General features: G+C 40.1%; 1 protein-coding gene and 2 long non-coding RNA genes across 3 annotated transcripts in view; 1 reads left to right on the top strand and 2 right to left on the bottom strand.

Moving 5' to 3' along the window:
• Positions 1-390: 390 nt before the first annotated feature.
• Positions 391-6640, bottom strand: LOC120533573. The gene is made up of 4 exons (XR_005634546.1): positions 6601-6640; positions 5456-5521; positions 4634-4820; positions 391-432 (listed from the first exon to the last, which is right to left on the bottom strand). It is a non-coding gene; the product is annotated as an uncharacterized LOC120533573 (long non-coding RNA).
• A 34-nt stretch (positions 6641-6674) lies between these two features.
• On the bottom strand, positions 6675-9479 carry LOC120533569. Its single transcript, XR_005634542.1, has 4 exons — positions 9387-9479; positions 7421-7603; positions 6822-6980; positions 6675-6713 (listed from the first exon to the last, which is right to left on the bottom strand). It is a non-coding gene; the product is annotated as an uncharacterized LOC120533569 (long non-coding RNA).
• Positions 9474-18793, top strand: part of LOC120533515 (zinc finger protein OZF-like) — a 106812-nt gene continuing 97492 nt past the window's right edge. Inside the window, exons 1-2 of the mRNA XM_039760435.1 lie at positions 9474-9732; positions 12269-12739. Of these exons, the coding sequence (XP_039616369.1) occupies positions 12304-12739 (436 nt within the window). The 5' untranslated portion in view covers positions 9474-9732; positions 12269-12303. The remainder of the gene's footprint in view (positions 9733-12268; positions 12740-18793) is intronic.

Raw genomic sequence — 18793 nt, 5'->3', positions numbered from 1 at the left:
TTCGTACAATGGAATCACCTACCACGATTATATCACCCGGGGTTGAAGGCAGACTGGGGACGCGGAGAGGGTCGAATCGATTCTGGATTTGAATGCTCGCCTGTGCCGCTGGAGGTGTTCTAGCCTTGAACCCCCGCCTGCAAAGCTGAAACCCGTCGAGGTCTTCATCAGCGTTGTTCCTACGAGGCGCGGGGGCGAAGCTTACTTGCCCTTGGACTTGAGCGGCACGAGGTGGGGTTGATGTTACGCCGCTTCGGTTGTTTGGTGTGGTTTGTCCAGCAGCCGAGTCTTCAAGTCTCTGAGGTACCTTCGTCTAGACAGGAGTTTCTGAATCTGTTTGTCGAGTGCCTGGAGTTCCTCGACAACGATGGCAACGCGATTCATCTCACTGTCGGCCATTGTCTGCTTCTACTTCCGCTTCCGCTTCGTCACCTAGGAAAGAAAGAGAGAAAGTTAGATTGACTGATTTACTCCCCCGGGTGGAATTGAAGAGTCTCATAGTGTGGGGGAGGAACGATCTCCTCAGTCTGTCAGTGGAGCAGGACAGTGACAAAAGTCTATCACTGAAGCTACTCCTCTGCCTGGAGATGACACTGTTCAGTGGATGCAGTGGATTCTTCATGATTGACAGGAGTTTGCTTAGTGCCCGTCGTTCTGCCACAGATGTTAAACTGTCCAACTTTACCTCTACAATAGAGCCTGCCTTCTTAACAAGTTTGTCCAGGCCTGAGGCGTCTTTCATCTTTATGCTGCCACCCCAGCACACCACCGTGTAGAAGAGGGCACTCACCACAACCGTCTGGTAGAACGGATTGAAGAATGCCAACCTTCTCAGAAAGTATAGTCTGCTTTGACCTTTCTTACATAGAGCATCAGTATTGGCAGTCCAGTCCAATTTGTCATCCAGCTGCACTCCCAGATATTTAAAGGTCTGCACCCTCTGCACACAGTCACCTCTGATGATTACAGGGTCCATGAGGGGCCTAGGCCTCCTAAAATCCACCACCAGCTCCTTGGTTTTGCTGGTGTTAAGGTGTAAGTGGTTTGAGTCGCACCATTTAACAAAGTCTTTGATTAACTTTCTGTACTCCTCCTCCTGCCCACTCCTGATGCAGCCCACAATAGCAGTGTCATCAGCGAACTTTTGCACGTGGCAGGACTCCGAGTCATATTGGAAGTCTGATGTATATAGATTGAACAGGACCGGTGAAAGTACAGCCCTCTGCGGCGCCCCTGTATTGCTGCACACAATGTCAGACCTGCAGTTCCCAAGACGCACATATTGAGGTCTGTCTGAAAGATAGTCCACAATCCATGCCACAAGGTGTGAATCTACTCCCAAATTATTATAATTATACTTGATGATTTGTCAATTTCAAATTTTAAAATGTTATGTGTTTTCATCAAATAAACAAAACATGTAGCACTAGGACTTATAGCCTCTGTGTACCTTCACAGTCCTTCAAACTTGATCCAAATGCAATGTATGCACACCGCCACCTTTATGTTAATAAACCGGTCACCACCTCTGTGACTGTCTTTGAACTGGACGCCACAGGGTGACAAACGAGAAACAAAGGCAGAAATCAAAGCACCTACATGTGGAGTTGCTGCCTGCTCAAGTTCGACGATTTGAGAAGGAAACAATAAAAAGAACAAACGGAGAGGAATGAATAGGAGCCAGGGGTGTGACTGGGTGCTACCAACTCAAATTTGGGATTCAGCCACGTGAAGTGAACTGCAGATACCAATGAACAGTAGCGGTAGGCTGGTGGGCACAGGGGGACTCCAGTCACTCAGGTGGTGATTTAAACAAACCTCCTGTGTGTCCCCTCAGAGTGCAGTAGTCGTTGTATTCACGTGTGTTAGTCGCTGTTATCACTTGTCATGGCTTTGTGCGCTGAGAGCTTTGAGAGCAGTGATAGTGCTTGGCTAATCTGTTAAATACACTTTGTGATGTGCCTGGGTCATATATGACCAAAATATTTAACTTATTTCAAAAAGGAAACAAATGTTATTGCTGATATTGTGCACATTTTTTGATTTTATGAACTTTGAGATACACCTGGGTCAGATGTGAGCAAAATGTTTATATTTTTAAATTTCAAAAGTTGAAAAAACAAACAGTATTGCTATGATGAATAAACATGACTTGTTTTTTCAGCACATTTATTTGTGTTGGTTTAAAATTTCTCTGTTGCTTACTGGCCACTGAAAATGTCTCGCCCAGCTAAATTTCTTGGATTGAAAATCTGACCCAACTGAATTTGTAATTGAATAGCTGTGTTGTATACAGGACTCCAGATGAGGCCTCACCAGTGTGTTACAATGCTGGAGCAGAACCTCCTGTGACTTGTACTCCACATATCAAGGCGCTATATAACCTGATATTCTGTTAGCATTCTTAATGGCTTTTGAACACCGTCTGGCACTTGAGAGAGTTGAGTCCACCACAACTCCTAAATCTTCCTCATAAGGTGGACATTTTATTTTCAGACCTCCCTAGCATTACACCTTGTGTACAAAGGAGAGTGAAACATCTTATAAAAGACTTACTGATAGGACTGGGCACTCTTAAAAATAACAATAATGGCACTTTAACAGGTTGTGTGGTTCCTCATAGACCACTGCTCGACCAAGAACCATTTCATTCATTTACATAAGAAGTGGGCTCTTTAGGTTTTCAAAAGGCCCATGTGAGTTCAAAACAGAACACCAGGCTACCTAGCAGGACATTGAGAGGTCAAGAAAACCTGAACTGAGCCTGTGGTTACTGGATGAACAGATAGACCTTTTAAAATCAGGAAGACACTGGGATTCCATATATCTACTTCATCTATTCACAAGTATTAATAAAATCTGTGAGATAGATAGATAGATAGATAGATAGATAGATAGATAGATAGATAGATAGATAGATAGATAGATAGATAGATAGATAGATCTTTATTTGTCCAAATGAGATATTTGGCTTTTTGCAGAAGTTTTTTAAATAAATAATTTATGGATCTAAGAAGCAAGTTTCTTCTGGAACCTTTGTGTGGATTTGGAATCTAAAAATGGTTTTCCTATACAGAATCACTCAGAATTACCATTTTTATACCTTTATTTTTAAGCGTAGGGCTACAGTTCACATATGTGGCATGGCTGTATAATAAATACATATATTTCAGTTTTGAAATATTCATGGTTCTTCCTTGCATTCTGTGAGAAATTCTTCTCTGTATTATTATTTTTTTAACCTGTTTTTACAAAATATGGAAATTTAGTTGTTAAAAGGTCATTATTATTAAAATTATTAATATTTTTGTTATTGAAGATTTCACATTTGTTTTCTTTTAAATATTGATATGATTTATTTGGGGACAACTGTAATTAAAATGCATTAAAGGTAAAAGGCTAACTTTGGAGTGGGGGAGATTAGGATTTTACAATTCCTCTTTCTCTTTTAAAATGCTGCTGCTACATTCATGATTATCAATGTGTATGTAAGGGTGTGGGTTTAATCTTTTATGTAATGGTTGGTTATTCTTGCAGTTTTGTGCTGTGTACATATAGTATATTTGAACTGCTTCTTTTACTCTTTCTTGTACAGCACTTTGGTTCAATTCTGGCTGTTGTTGTAAATGTGCTTTAAAAATAAAAATGGCCATGCCCGCTTTATAAAACATTATTTGAATACATAACACTAAGAAGTGCAAATCAGAGACAATGGACTGTAAAGATGAAGTTGGTTTGCAACATTTATCACAAAAAAGTTTAAGAATATATAAAATAAAAAACAAGAATTGTAGGTTGTAACTGAACAATGTCGGACATGTATGTTTGTTACGTTTTCTCACAAAACACAGTGATTTTCCTTTTTCCTCTCACGTTATCTAAAGATGCATAGCTTCCATATGTGAAAAAAGTATGATGAAGGGTCTAAAGACATATTCCCTCTCCTCTTCTTCTGGAAACTCAGATAGCAAATTAAATTTCTAAAGGGCCTCCTCAATGTCATCTTTGTCCATTGACAGTAATGAAGTGAGTGAGATGTGCCACCTGAACGCAGAAATGTTCTCAGCACACCACTTCTCTGCCTCGGTAAGATGCTGAAAGATTGTGTGTGTTGCTGTAATACATTTTATTAAAAGAAAGAAAGAAAGAAAGAAAGAAAGAAAGAAAGAAAGAAAGAAAGAAAGAAAGAAAGAAAGAAAATCCTTTAAATGGTCATCATAAAGCTTATAGCCTTTTCCTTCACATTTACAAGGAATGTAAGGAAAGTAAAAAAATAATGTACAGTATTTTCAGAATTTGTTATAAATTATTAACATTACTGCTTTGATCACAGATTCTACAAGTCTTCAATGTTTCTTACCATAAACTATTATTAACAGAGCACACAATGCATTTCAAATGTTTTAAGGCCATTAAGAGTTGTACTAGTACTCCAGTTTGTCAGAAGATGTAAGACAGGCTTTTAGTCTTTTGGGCTTTGACTCCAACTGCTTAACGATTAACAGTCGGCATCTGAGACAAGCATTAAGTCTTTTTATACATTTTATTCACAATACCATAGGCATTGTAAGCCAACATGAACAAAATGTAATTCATCTTTCTTATTGAAGTTTATAAAGTGATGTTTCTGTACCTGCTCATCAGTGCCCTGTGCTGGAAGTTGGAGAAGGGAGGCTGATGTTTCTTCTAAAAGTAAAGATCAGAAATCTGCAGAACGCAGTGCTATGGAACAGAATAGCAAGACATTTTTTTTTTTCATTTCAGATGTAGTGCCAAGTCTTTACTCTGTCTTCTCATTAATGGCTCAATAAAGTCTAAACCTGAAAACAGAGAAAATAATATTCACCTAAGGAAATGTTAAAAAAGAACCAAAAGAATAAGCACAATAAATGACCCTGTCCTGGCTGTCCATTATTTCTGTACTTTCTAATTTTTTTCTTTGGCCTTCATTTAGAAAGACGTTTGCTCACTCAGTCTGATGTGAGCAATTACTTCAGTGATTTGTAAAAGAAACACTAAGTTTAGAATGGTAAACATTTTGACTATCTGTCTTTGATTTACAATATAGCTAAGTATATTTGCCACATTTACCACAGAACTAAATGAAACTTGTTAAAGGAAATTTAAATGTCATTTACCCCTTGGGCTGGAGTTCTCAAGTAAAATCACGTTGTTAAAAGGAGTTTAATGTTACAAATATATTTATGCAAACCATTATAAACATACATTCAAAATATCTAGATTTTGAAAGGTAGGCATTTCTGGAACATCAAAACCACTATGGACAGTATGCTGAAATTAAACATAAATACAAATATAATACAATAAATTAAACATAACACAAATATCCAACACAAATTGTAGAAGGTGACAAAAATGAGAACTAACAACCAGATATAATCCTCCCTCTACAAATACTACAATGAAAGAAGAGAGGGCTAAAGTTGAGAAATACCTCATTAAAGTGAAGGGGGTCTCAAGGATGAAATACAGAGACACCCCAAAATGGTCCGTTGGAAACCTGGACACAACATGAAATACAGACATACAAAAAATAATAGTTACAATATGAAATGGTCATACCATCAACATGACAGTTCCACAGTCATGGCTATTCATCTGACTTGGAAGGCCCAAATACATCCATCAATCTATCCATCCATTATCCAACCCGCTATATCCTAACTACAGGGTCACGGGGGTCTGCTGGAGCCAATCCCAGCCAACACAGGGCGCAAGGCAGGAAACAAACCATGGGTAGGGCACCAGCTCACCACAGGGCACACACACACATACACACAACAAGCACACACTAGGGAGGCCCTAATACAAGGGGTAAAAAAAATTAATCAAAGAAAAATATTAAATGCTGACATTTTACTGACAGTAAACTGTTGACAATGACTTTTAAACAAAAACAACAATGGAATTGGCCACTTGGGACACACCCTGTGTTACATCTGTAAATAGTAAAACCTGCCAAACAACGGAAAATGCTCAGCTTTTTAACCTCCATCCATCCATCCATCCATCCATCCATCCATCCTCTTCCGCTTATCCGAGGTCGGGTTGCGGGGATAGCAGCTTAAGCAGAGAAGCCCAGACTTCCCTCTTCCCGGCCACATAGTCCCTCCAGCGTGTCCTGGGTCTTCCCCGGGGCCTCCACCCAGTTGGACGTGCCCAGAACACATCACCAGGGAGGCGTCCAGGAGGCATCCTGATCAGATGCCCGAGCCACCTCATCTGCCTCCTCTCCTCTAAGCCCCTCCCGGATGACTGAGCTCCTCACCCTATCTTTAAGGGAAAGCCCAGACACCCTGCGGAGGAAACTCATTTCAGCCGCTTGTATTCGCGATCTCGTTCTTTCGGTCACTACCCATAGCTCATGACCATAGGTGAGGGTAGGAACGTAGATCGACTGGTAAATTGAGAGCTTTGCCTTACGGCTCAGCTCTTTTTTCACCACGACAGACCGATGCAAAGCCCGCTTCACTGCGGATGCCGCACCGATCCGCCTGTCAATCTCACGATCCATTCTTCCCTCACTCGTGAACAAGACCCCGAGATACTTAAACTCCTCCACTTGGGGCAGGATCTCACCTCCACCCTTTTCCGGCTGAGGACCATGGTCTCGGATTTGGAGGTGCTGATTCTCATCCCAGCTGCTTCACACTCAGCTGCGAACTGTTCCAGAGAGAGCTGAAGATCACGGCCTGATGAAGCAAACAGGACAACATCATCTATATTTATAAAAGTTCTAGTTCAGAAATCTAAACCTCAGTATTTTTTACAAGCACACACTCCTGGCATACATACACTACCTGCATACTTGACAATGTGGCCTTCATGACTCTGAAGGCAGGGAGCAGGATGCTGTAGTCTCTTTGCTTTTTACAAACAGGGCACTTGGACTCATTTTGATATTTAATCAATGTAATCAAAGTTGGTTTTATATTCTCTGCCTTTATGGAGAAATGTGACTGTGGAAATCAAGACAAAAATAATATGTAATACTAATTTGGCAGAAAGCGCTATCATGCTTTTATAAATAGCTAAATTAACTACAGAAAAATTAAGTTAAATAAGATAGTTAACAAACATTAATGACGATGATAAACATAAATACCTATCATATTGTACACTGACATTACAGATTCTCCACATAATATCTCATTAATAAGTGAAAAAGTTAATATACTGTAGATTAAATAATATGGCAAATAGAAAATATAAATAAATAATACAAGAGGTAAAAAATAATTAAAACAATATGCCCAAAAATAGGATATGTCAGTAATGACGATAAACAGAGAACACTTGGATTCACTATACTGTATATAATCGTACATTTCATTAGTTTTGTTTAATGGATAAAAAGTTTCTTTAAATATACTGAGCTTTTTATTCTGCAAGTCCATACCTGCTTCTGTTGTGCCATTGTTCCATGTTGGAAAACATTTTCAGCTCCTTTTCTTTATTGAACTGGAAAAACTGTACAGGAGCCGTTCTCCTTCTCTTTCTATGGACTATGGGCGTTTGTGAGACAGACTGTGGAAGGCAGGAGGTTTGGAAGGCCAGGGGCGTGGAAGGCCGAGTCTGCGCCCTGCAGCCATAGACATATATAGGTAGATACCACACGTCACCGATACGTCAGCGCATCTGCCCTATAGCGTCTGGCAAAAGTGCCATTTAAATTAATAAACGTAGACATGGAAACCGGGTTATCTGATGAAAAAATAATAACATTTAAAACAGTATTGTTTACATACAACAGATTTTGGTGAATCATTTACATGCAATTATTTATATCCATTTATACAGTAATAATGGCAATTATTAAATAATAATAATAATTTTTACTATTATTAAACAATTCCTCCCATATAAGTAACATTTTTAGGACTGCCTCCTTCCATCAACGAAACATTTCTAGACTTCGTCCTGTTATTACACAAAACAGTACTGAAGTATTGGTTAATGCCCGAGTCACCTCACATACAGAGTACTGTAATGCTATTCTATCAGGCATCCCACAAAAATGTATCCATCGCTTACAACTTCTTCAAAATTCTGCTGCCAGGTGTTATAGTACATTTTTCTTTAATATTAGTGTCACTGTCTCTATGATGGATTTATTCACATGTGCATGTTAAATTTGGCACACGGGGCTCAGCAGTTAGAATTGCTAGCCAAGCATTGGATTAGATAGCCAAAGACAACTGGATGATTTTATAGTCAGCTTAAACACAGGATAGGGTATTTCTGTCCTCTGTCAGCACAAAATCTTCTTTCCTTATTGGGAGAATGAGAACCGGCATGTAAGCACTATGATATTTCTGTATTTTGTGGAGGAGGAGTTCAGCCCGTCCTGTGGTGGGTTGGCACCCTGCTCAGGATTGGTTCCTGCCTTGTGCCCTGTGTTGGCTGGGATTGGCTCCAGCAGACCCCCGTGACCCTGTATTCGGATTCAGCGGGTTAGAAAATGGATGGATGGATGGAGTTTAGCCCTTGTTTGGAGACAGAAAGGACCAGCAAGTTGAAGAAGAACAGTATAAAAGGCTTGGACAGCAGCCAGACCCTTCGAGCCTGGGTCGACAAAGTTCGAAAAACCTCCCAGCGTGGGGACGAGAAATGGCAGCCTGTGTTCATCCAGATTCCCACCTGGATAAAGTCTGTCCATTTGCCTCCCGTCTGTAACCGTGTTAACCGTCAGTAAATGTAAGCTAAAAGATATTTTTTCTCATGTGATTCTTGTACCACCGTAATCACGATGGGAGGGATATCGCCTTTTCTGGTATATTACGATATTGTTTAGTTATTTAATATGCCACAATTTCAAAAGAACACATTTCCAAGAGAGCTAATGCCTCTTCAGGAAACACCAGAATAATAACCTGCCGTTCTAAATCCACTGAACATATCACACCGATTCTCTCTCAACTTCACTGGCTCCCTGATCACTGCAGAATACAATACAATGATCTCCTACAGACTTGCACTCCTCTCGCTCACTCAGATCCTCATCTGCAACTCCACTTTCTGTACCACATGTCAGACTCTGTGCTATAGGAGCTCGAGCGTCTCTCCTAGTGCTCCTCAACTCGGTGATTCTCTTCCCTGTCATATACGTCAGCTCGATTCAATAACACATTTTAAAATTGCCCTCAAAACTTATTTTTTCAAACTGGCATACCAATTGTGAATGTTGCACTGTTACTGCCAGTTATATTTGCTTGTTTTCTAATTATTGCTTTTTGATTTATTATTCTATAGTTTTAATTTCACTAATGTTGTTTAATTTTATTGTAAGGTGACCTTTAGTGCTAAGATTATAAAACGGGATTTTCTAATGGCCAAATGTAACCAAAACAATTGTTCATCCTTACCTGTGAAATGTAATCCCCCTTGATCTGGTTTGGAGCGTACAGCGGTTTATACAATCCCATGCAGCACATGCGTGAGGCATCTTTATACATTACTTCACGCCACAGCAGTGCCACTCTCAATATGGCGGCGAAGTTGACGTACGATGCTGCTGATCTTGCGGCGTCTAGTAGTAATTCTGTCTATGCCTGCAGACAGATACAATTGGGCTCGCTTAACTGTCACGTGATCCAATCCGCAGGATGACGTCATCCAACGCGACGGCTACTGCTTTGTGAAACACTACGGACGCAAGACTGTTGCTGAGTGAACGAGTTCAGAAACAACCCCATCGTCAAGAGGCAGGCAGTAAGTGCTCTGTATTTTGGGAATGCTTTTTTTGGATGTGCTAGTTTTCATTTGCTCCGTTAGAATCGCCGCGCGCGACTTAAGTGAGAGGTGAGCGGCGCGTGGTGCGTTTATGTTCATTAACCTCCCGCTGAACTACCGCTCGAGTGAATCCTCCTGTGGCCACCCGCGTTCTCTTTCTGTTTCTTGGTATCTGCGGTTCATTTGACGTGCCTGAGTCCCAAATTTTAAATTGTACCACCCAGTCACGCCTTTGACGCCTGTTCATTCCTCTCCATGTGTTCCTTTTGTCGATTCCTTCTCGATTCGCAGACATTCCACACGTACGTCGCTTTAATTTCTGCCTGTTTCTCTTTTATTCCTCCACGGTGTCCAGTTCAATGACAGTTGATGAAATGGTGCCCGGCCGGCCATTAAAAGAATAGTGAGGGGTCAAATTAGTAAAAGTGAATAACGAACTGGAGTCCATGACCGTGGAGAAGAGTCTTCGAGAATACAAGCCGAGAACAAATACTAAGATATAGTGAGAGAGAACGGCAGTGCTGCCATGAAGTAATTCGCCTTTAAGAGTGTAAATTATATGGCCTCAACTGGTAAAGGTTGGCAATCAGTATCTGTATTTACACACACGGCCTCAGTCTTGCTTAACCCAATGCAGACAGCAGACATTTACAAGCATTGCTTGGATGGACACTTAAATGTGTATCTTTTTTCCCCATTTAACCTGTATCAAATATGACAAACTCACATGTCTCAGTAATGTCTGTTAGTGAGCATTACAGAAGTTAATAGTAATTTGTGGTTTGTGTTACTGCCTTACAGTTCTGTCAGAATGAATATGAATCTCAGCCTATTTTTTAAGTCTCTATGCAGTTTCCATGTCTGCTAATTTATTCTTATTTTCTCCACTTCTCTAAAGATGCTCAGGCTTAGTGGCCTGGGAAATCTAAGTTGTCTTGGTGTGGTCGTGGACTTGAATGTGAGTGTACCCTATGGTGGTCTATAGCTGGCTCCTGCCCTGTACTGGTACTCTGGATTTCTTCAATACCCCAATAACTTCTGTTTGTGTTTGTTTTGCACTGGACCACGGTGGTGAGGTGGAAGTTAAGGTCCATTTGGCTACTTATACATGTGACTTTATCATACAGACCCAAGCGGGCTGTGTGGGTCACCCCATGAGCCACTTTTAGGTGAGCACCACTGTCATGACTGGCATACCTCTTCTGGCCAAGACCCACTTTCATTTAATTAGAATATTCATGAAGGTCAATAATGAGCCGCTTTTACTCTGGGGGCCCCCCCTTTTAGGGTTACCCATAGTAAACTGGTCCGTCAGGGTGGAGTGTTAAGAAAGACTGAGGCACACAAGGCCTCCACCGTGCCAATCTCTCAATACTGTGTGGTGCTGCCGTTTAATAGGAGTTTATTAATGTGTTAATTACTAAAATATTTGTGGTGTGTGCAGAGTGTACTTAAACAAGATGAAGCTGATAAACTTGAAACTTGTTTCAAAGTTGTTGAAAATGACAGTTGTTTGGAAGAATGTTTTTGTCCTGGAGCATGTCAGATTTGCTAAGCACAATCGCTGATCTCATCACCTGACCACGTTAATTTAAACAATTGTCACATTTAGTGATTGTGTGCCGACCATTCAGCAGAGTCGTGCTCAGCCCTGTTTCTAAAAGCCAGTAGCATGTTGCTGATGATGCCTGTGGTGTACAAAGGTTTAACAGCTGTAGCTCTTCATCAGCAATCTTCGCCTTTTATTTTTTTCCCCTTTTGTTTTACTATCTGAAACACGAAACAGAAAGAGGAGCATCTCTTATTTTTGTTAGATTCAAAACCTGCAGTTTCTTATTCGTCTTCACTTAACTCTATTCCTTCTACTTCAGGGAAACATGCACTGGTTGTCAGCTCTCCTGCACACACAGTCTGCCCCTAAGAGTAAAAACAAAATCAAACCTGTTTAAATTTGTCTTAGCAAGTCACAGGTTACTTGAAGCCAGACATTGGGTGTCTCACATTAGGTGGCCATCTTTACAGGGACACACCACCAACTGCCTCCATCTCGCTAAGATTATTTAAATGAAAGCTGTGACTTGAATAATGGTTTGGGATTTTGTAAGCTTGAGGTAGTTTCACATTAGACAAGTTGACCAGCGATTTTAAGTTCCTCCTTCATATGCCCCTGTTTCTTAACATAATCCTGAGGCCTAACTTGTATAATCCTTCCTTAACATTAACTATTAACAAAATTCTGGGACCCTAACAGTATTGAATGTTCAATCAAAGTAGGGAATACTGTTAACACACAACTGTGCAAGATGGCCTCCTCCTTCTACCCTGATGGACCCTCCTTTCATTCTCAAATTCATTTTATAGCTAATATGACAGGAAAAGTGATGAGTTACTGTGTGATTACTTTGAACTGTCTGACTTGACATCAGCTTTAACTAATAGGATGTTATAAAAATCAAATATCTTTAGATCTGTATGATTCAGTTTTAATGGGATTGATTCCTGTTTTTTCCCACAGATAGAGAAAAATCTGTCATTTACTGTAACATTTAAATGGCTGTGAAAGAAGAGACTTGTGTGGCTGACATGAATATCATGGAGGAGAGCACCATAAATGTTAAGGAGGAGGAGGAGGAGGACTGTGAGTGGGAGAGGGTCCACCCCAAACAGGAGAGTCTGGACATTAAGAAAGAGGACAGTGAACTGGGGTCAGTGAATATTAAAGAGCAGGCTGAAGAGGAGTGTGTCAGCACTGAGGTGGCCAGCTTTAGGAGTATGGAGAGTGTCAAGGAAGATGACCTTCATTACAGAGATCAAGATGGAGCAGTGACCGGGTTAGTCTCTTCTCATAGCAGACACTCTTCATCTCTGGAGTCTTCTATCAGTGTAAAATATGAATCATTACAGTCTGACAGAAAGATGACTGAAGGAATTTCATCTCCTACAACTGAGGAAGGTCAGCCACCACCTAAGACGTCATCTAAAACAAGTAAGTGACCAATAACAATTGGTGTACGTTTTAGGGTCAGGATTATGGGCCTGAAAGTGTTGTCTTGTACTTTTTTTTTAAAGAAACTTAGAGAAACGTTCAAACTATATTAAACACTGCAATTTTATTACATTTTACAGGGTTTAGGAGTCTGCACTTCTTCAATTATTGTTTGTAACATTATTAAAACACATTAAGCCTGTCTTTGGTAAAAGGAACGTTTGTGAACCGTTTGGAATTGTTTATTTCTGCAATAATTCCTCCTAATTCTTTGGTGTGATCTTCAATTATGTCCACAAAACATACAAGCACGGTCGTTTTAAACTAATAACAAACAATGAGACCCTTGTCATTCCAGAATACATTGTTTAAACATGGGAACAGTCCAGTTTGTGGCCCCCTGTCTTTAGAAACTTTCTGATACTCCTTTACCTGTAATGACCTTCACCAAATATTTCCTTCAGTTGCTACTCAGGATTCAATTTCTTGTCTATTCATTGTTTCGAAAGTTTTCAGTTCCTTGATGTCTCAGGGATTCCTTTAATGATCAGCTGACTTCAGGTAAAGCCAACGAAGCCTAAGGTCTTCCTTTTGATTGGCTGGTCCGGAACACCAGCTTTCTTCTGTTTAAGCCTTTCTCTTGTTGACTTCTTCTTTTGTTTCAGCTGATTGTCTTTTTCATTACCTAACTTCTCTCAAGCTTTCACTATCATAACATCTCCTATCAGATTTCTGTGTAACAATTTTAAATTCAGTGCTACATTGATGATGGCATCCTGTCCTGGTCCTGCGGAAGCAAAAAAAGCCCGAAAACTGTGATTCTGACATGAGGTGATAGCAATGGTGTGCAGTGATCTTTTACATCCAAATCACTGTGAAATGAGGACACACACATGGTGACATGGGGATTCAGGCATTCAAAAGACCCACACACCAGACCAGGGGTGACATTTATAAAACTTTGCATGGAACTGAGCGCAAAAAAAAAAAAAACATGAAAATGTGTATGTCCAGAAAAATATATAAGATTTATAAACTGGGTGTATGCACATTACTACAAAATTTACTTTTTGTAAGTCATAGTCACTTTTTAAATATGTATTTGTGAACACTCCTTTATCTGCCACCCTGTAAACATTCACATATGGAGCCTGCTAATCTGTCGCCTCTTTATGCAATCATGATGCTACAGAACTTCATGGGCTGGTAGATCAGCCTCTTTCTCCTGACACTTTGAGACCCCACCACCTTCATTCAAGAACATCTGACTTTGCTCTTTATCTGAGAGTGAAAGATTATACATGTAGTTACAGTGACTCTCCTCTGTGCTCTGAGGTTCAGGAAAGGTGTAGGGCAAAACTGTCTGTGCAGGGAGCCACTGTCACCTGGCACATGTAATGACACGATTGCTGTTATAATGAATAGGTCAGGTCATATGAAACACTGAGAGTTCAGCAGGTAACATCAACAACACATACTTCACCATGTAAAGCAACATCTCGTCTGTCAAAGCTACTTTGTCTCAAAATAAATGAATCGTGTTTTGAGTGAGGCCATGGAGACGTGACATTTGTCAGCCATATCTTGGATGACTTTTGTATTAATGGAATGTTACTGCTTACGGTTAACAAAAGTAGCTTTAATCTTGCTAGGTGCCCTTTTTGCAATGTGAGTGCAGTAAAGTGTTCCAGTTGTGTTAGAAAAGCTGGACGTTGCTGCAGATTGACTTTTTGTGTTGGCAAAAACATGTCGTGTTATGTGTGTACACCCACCCTGTACGAAAACGAGATGTAGTGCATCAGCAGTCATTTAATGGCTTCCAGCACAGCAGGCATAATGGAGTGAAGGTTGGCTGAAATACTGTTGAGGTGTCGGCTACTTCCCTGAGAAGAGACATCAACTAGCAGATATAAAGTGATGACAAAGTAGAATTTCTTCAGTTTAAATATATATCATTGGCTCTCTTTAAGGTAACTAAAATACAGTTTCTACCTTATAGCTCTAATTTTTGAGGTGTCATGTTTGTCACATCAACGGATATTATAATAACAGCTTGGTGAATTAAATTATTCTTATGAGTCGTCATTTAGCTGGTTTGGCTGCCTTTTCCTCCTTGATCAATGTTGTTGTCATTTCCCAGTTTCTCTGAAATTTTGTGTATGTATGAATCAGAGTTACTGTAAATACTTTTGTTCCCCTATCAAGTTTCTTTTGTAAATCTTGACGTTTGAATGAGAGGTTGCATATGCACGTTTCGAGTCTAATTTTATGTGTATGCAAGCTTTATAAATGAGGCCTTAGGACCTTCACTAGCCTATCTATAGATAGGTCTCAAACCAGGCAGCCTGACTCCAAACTCAAGAGGAGTATGGCTTAAACAGTTATAATAAAGCACTAATCAAATATCAGTAAAACAACTGAAGGACCACCTCCCTGTTAACAAATATACATGCTGTGGATGGTCCTTGAGGAGTGATATTGGTGTGACCCCACCTCTTAAGGTCTCACCTACAAAATACAAAGATATTTAGGTAATTAATAAACAACACAATATAAAGAACTTGAAATTGCATAATCATAATGAAAAGGCAAGCAATATTTGAAAAATAATGAAAGCACTAAATAGCTAAGATGTTCTTTTAAATGCCTGTATTTGCTCTCTCAGCTTTATTTTTAAATGCCTGTATTTGCTCTCTCAGCTTTATTTTTATCACCCTTTGTTATACATTCCCAGCTTTCTTCTTCTCTTGCTTTATTATCTCCTCTTGACAATGTTTAAGAGTTTTCTTGATGTGATGTTGGGACAGCTTAGTTGTTAGCTAAACTAACAACCTCGATGGTCTGATGAATAGTCTCCTCGTGTCTGTTATATTTCTTATGTTGTAACGGTTGTCCCATATTATGTTTTGTGTACTTTTTAACTGGATCCGCCTCTTGCTGCTTTCAGAGGGGTCCTAGAGAATAACTTACTGGGGATATCTCTTTAAGGGGAGTTCGGGGGCCAAACTACGCCTGTGGGTCCTTGCCATACAATACGTTGGTGTGACGTAAAGGTTTACTGACTTTAAAAAGGCAAGGAGGCGCGTATGAAGAAAAAAAAAAAAAGAAAAGAGAAGGAGTAGAAGGTGAATAAGAGAAAAGGAGCTGGGAAGGCGTGTAACAAGGAGCTGCAAGCAGTAAAGCAATCAAGTAAGACTCTGAAATAAGGACTGTTAGGTGCACAGATTGGTTTTCCTTTCAATCTAAAAAGACCTTCAGAGTTCACGTCTTGTCTTGACTTTAATGAAGCGGGCATCGGCCATGGACGAACGCTAGCGTGGAGACTCCCAGGTGTGTCGGATTTTCATCCCTCATCAAAAGAACTAACAATAAGCCGGTGAGATCTCTTCTTGTTATCCATAAGTTCAGTAAAAGTCTCGGCGGCATCACCTCAGGATTGGTCGCTAGTGCTACTGCAGTTTTCCCTGGCCGAGTGAAGATAAACTTTTAAACAAAGCTAATATAATAGGGACTGGGGTACATTGCGGGGATTGTAAGTATGCATCCGCTGGTTACTTATATATAAGCGTAATATAGATGTATGTAATTGTGAAGATATGTGGGTTGTTTAGAAATAGGATGGGTTTTTTTTTTCAGTTTTTTTTTCTTTCCTTCTTGCTTTTTTGCTTTCGTCGCTGCTGCGCCGAGTTCTGGGATATATAATAGAGGGTTTCGGGGGGTTTGTATAAATATAGTGGTTATAGGAATTGTTTATAGTTTTATGTTTATGTTGGTTTATGTTGTTTAAAATATAATATATATTGATTTTATGATTGATGAAAATTTGGGTGATTATTTCTCTAGCATAAATTCACAAAAGTACATTTCATGTGGGAACTCCAAATTGAGGTTTAGGTTCTGTCAGTTGCCATTCCTGATAGAATTATTTTTTTTCCTAAGATTAGGAGATATTTTGTGTGCGAGGGCTCCTCATCCAACAAAAAGGGGAGTTCGCTACAATGTTCTTGATCTGTATGTTCACAAGCAGATCTTTATCAAGAAGAGATGGCTTTGCAAGAACCCACATTTCTTTCCTTTTATTTCTCTGAGAGCCTTTAAGCCACACCTCCAATCTCCTCTCATTGCTTGAACACCTGACTAAACTGGACTGTAAAGGTTTAACGATGTGTTCAGCATTGACAGTCCAGTTATTTGTGTGTTATGAGTTCAGGTTGATTGTGTTTGTCTGTGTTTGTTGTGTAGTTGAAGATCAGTCCACATTCTCAGGAGGAACTCGGGCAAAAATTCAGGAAATTCCAAAGGGTTCGCAAACTTTTTCTTACATCTGCAAAGCAATTTAAAGTATTTTGAAGATTTTAAGCAACACATTCTTGGAGCTGCTTAATCTAACAGAGTGTCCATTTCTGTGCATCTTCAGCTAACAGTCTTGTGTCTGGCCTGTTTGTGTTGTAATGTGTACAAGAACACGGAGACACAGCTGGTAACCAGTTATGGGTAAATTTTGTCCAAACATTAAGATGTTCTTTACACTGAGAACAATAGAAAATTGAATAAGCTTCCAAGTAGTGTGGTAGACAGTAGGAGTTTAGGGACTTTTAAAACTCAACTTGATGTTTTTTTAGAAGAATTAACACTAGAATTACCAGAGCCTATGAGAAAACTCGTAAATCTGGCCCACCTTAAAGATAAGCAGCAAGTAGCCTGCTATTCCATCCCCCCACCGCAGAACTTTCACAAAGTTCTCCCAGCTCATGCCTTGATTGATTAACTGGGGGTGAAGTGCTGTAGTTTTAGATTGGAAATAGATCGTTATTTGGAACACATGAATTTGATTTGTGTTCTGTTTCTACAGTAATCTGTGTAAACACATTGTTAAATCAGAAACCACAGAAGCTGTCGTATCGTCCTTGAACCTTTTGTGAATGTGTTAATTTCATCTTTGGACTTCAGGCTTCACACATTATATAGTTTATGCCTACATTTTGTCATCTATACTAATAAAAGGCAAAGCCCTCACTGACTGACTGACTCACTCACTCACTCACTCACTGACTCATCATTAATTCTCCAACTTCCCGTGTAGGTAGAAGGCTGAAATTTGGCAGACTCATTCCTTAGAGCTTACTTACAAAAGTTAGGCAGGTTTCATTTTGAAATGTTACTCGTAACGGTCATACCTAGAACCTACTTTTGTCCATATATACGGCTATAGCCAGCAGCTCAGTCTCTGTGTGAGGCGGAGTTGCATCCCGCTTCATCACGCCTCCCACGTAATTGAGTGCCTGCCCATATAAGGCCACCTGTCAGCAGCTATCCAATAGACACGCTACTGCGAAATATTCGTGGGTGAAGTACAGTGCTCATGCAAATGAAGATGAGTTGGTCAGGCACAAACTCAGCGAAAGTGCGAGAGAAACTTCTAAGTGCCGGGTCTTAGCTAACATTAAATAAAGCCGTGGACATCGCAAGATTGCACAACATAGGACAAGCACAGCTGAGAACCTTCGATACTCCGAGCGGCTCATGTGAACTGACTTTGCAATACTGGGAAAGGTAAACCCGTGCATACAGTGTGTGATGCCTGTTAAACAACAGGGATTCACGAGTACCGATTTGGGTAGTGATCACTTCGATGAATGAAACCTGTTCAAAAAACGCATTACGCAATTGAGAAGGCAGCAAAAGAATATGAAGCGAGTGACGCAGACAAGCATATTCATAAGTGCAGCTACTGTGGAAACACAGCACGGTGTAAACCTTAAGTTTAAATTACGTTCATACACACGCTGCCACTGGCATTTGTCATGCCTAATACGAATACGATATTCGCGAGATACAAGTTTACTGAGAAGACGCAAGGTATAAACGAGACTTTTGATCACTTTTTGTTAAAATTGCTGGTGAAGGACTGTGCTTATGCAAACGAAGATGAGATGGTCAGGGACAGAATAGTGTTTGTGACAAACTCTACGAAAGTGCGAGAGAAACTTTTAAGTGCCGGGTCTAAGCTAAAATTAAATAAAGCCGTGGACATCGCAAGATCGCACGAGATAT

Source organism: Polypterus senegalus, chromosome 8 (genome assembly GCF_016835505.1).
Source record: "Polypterus senegalus isolate Bchr_013 chromosome 8, ASM1683550v1, whole genome shotgun sequence".
Lineage (NCBI taxonomy): Eukaryota > Metazoa > Chordata > Cladistia > Polypteriformes > Polypteridae > Polypterus > Polypterus senegalus.
The sequence above is the reverse complement of the archived record's forward strand: the minus strand, read 5'-3'. Positions and strand labels throughout refer to the sequence as shown.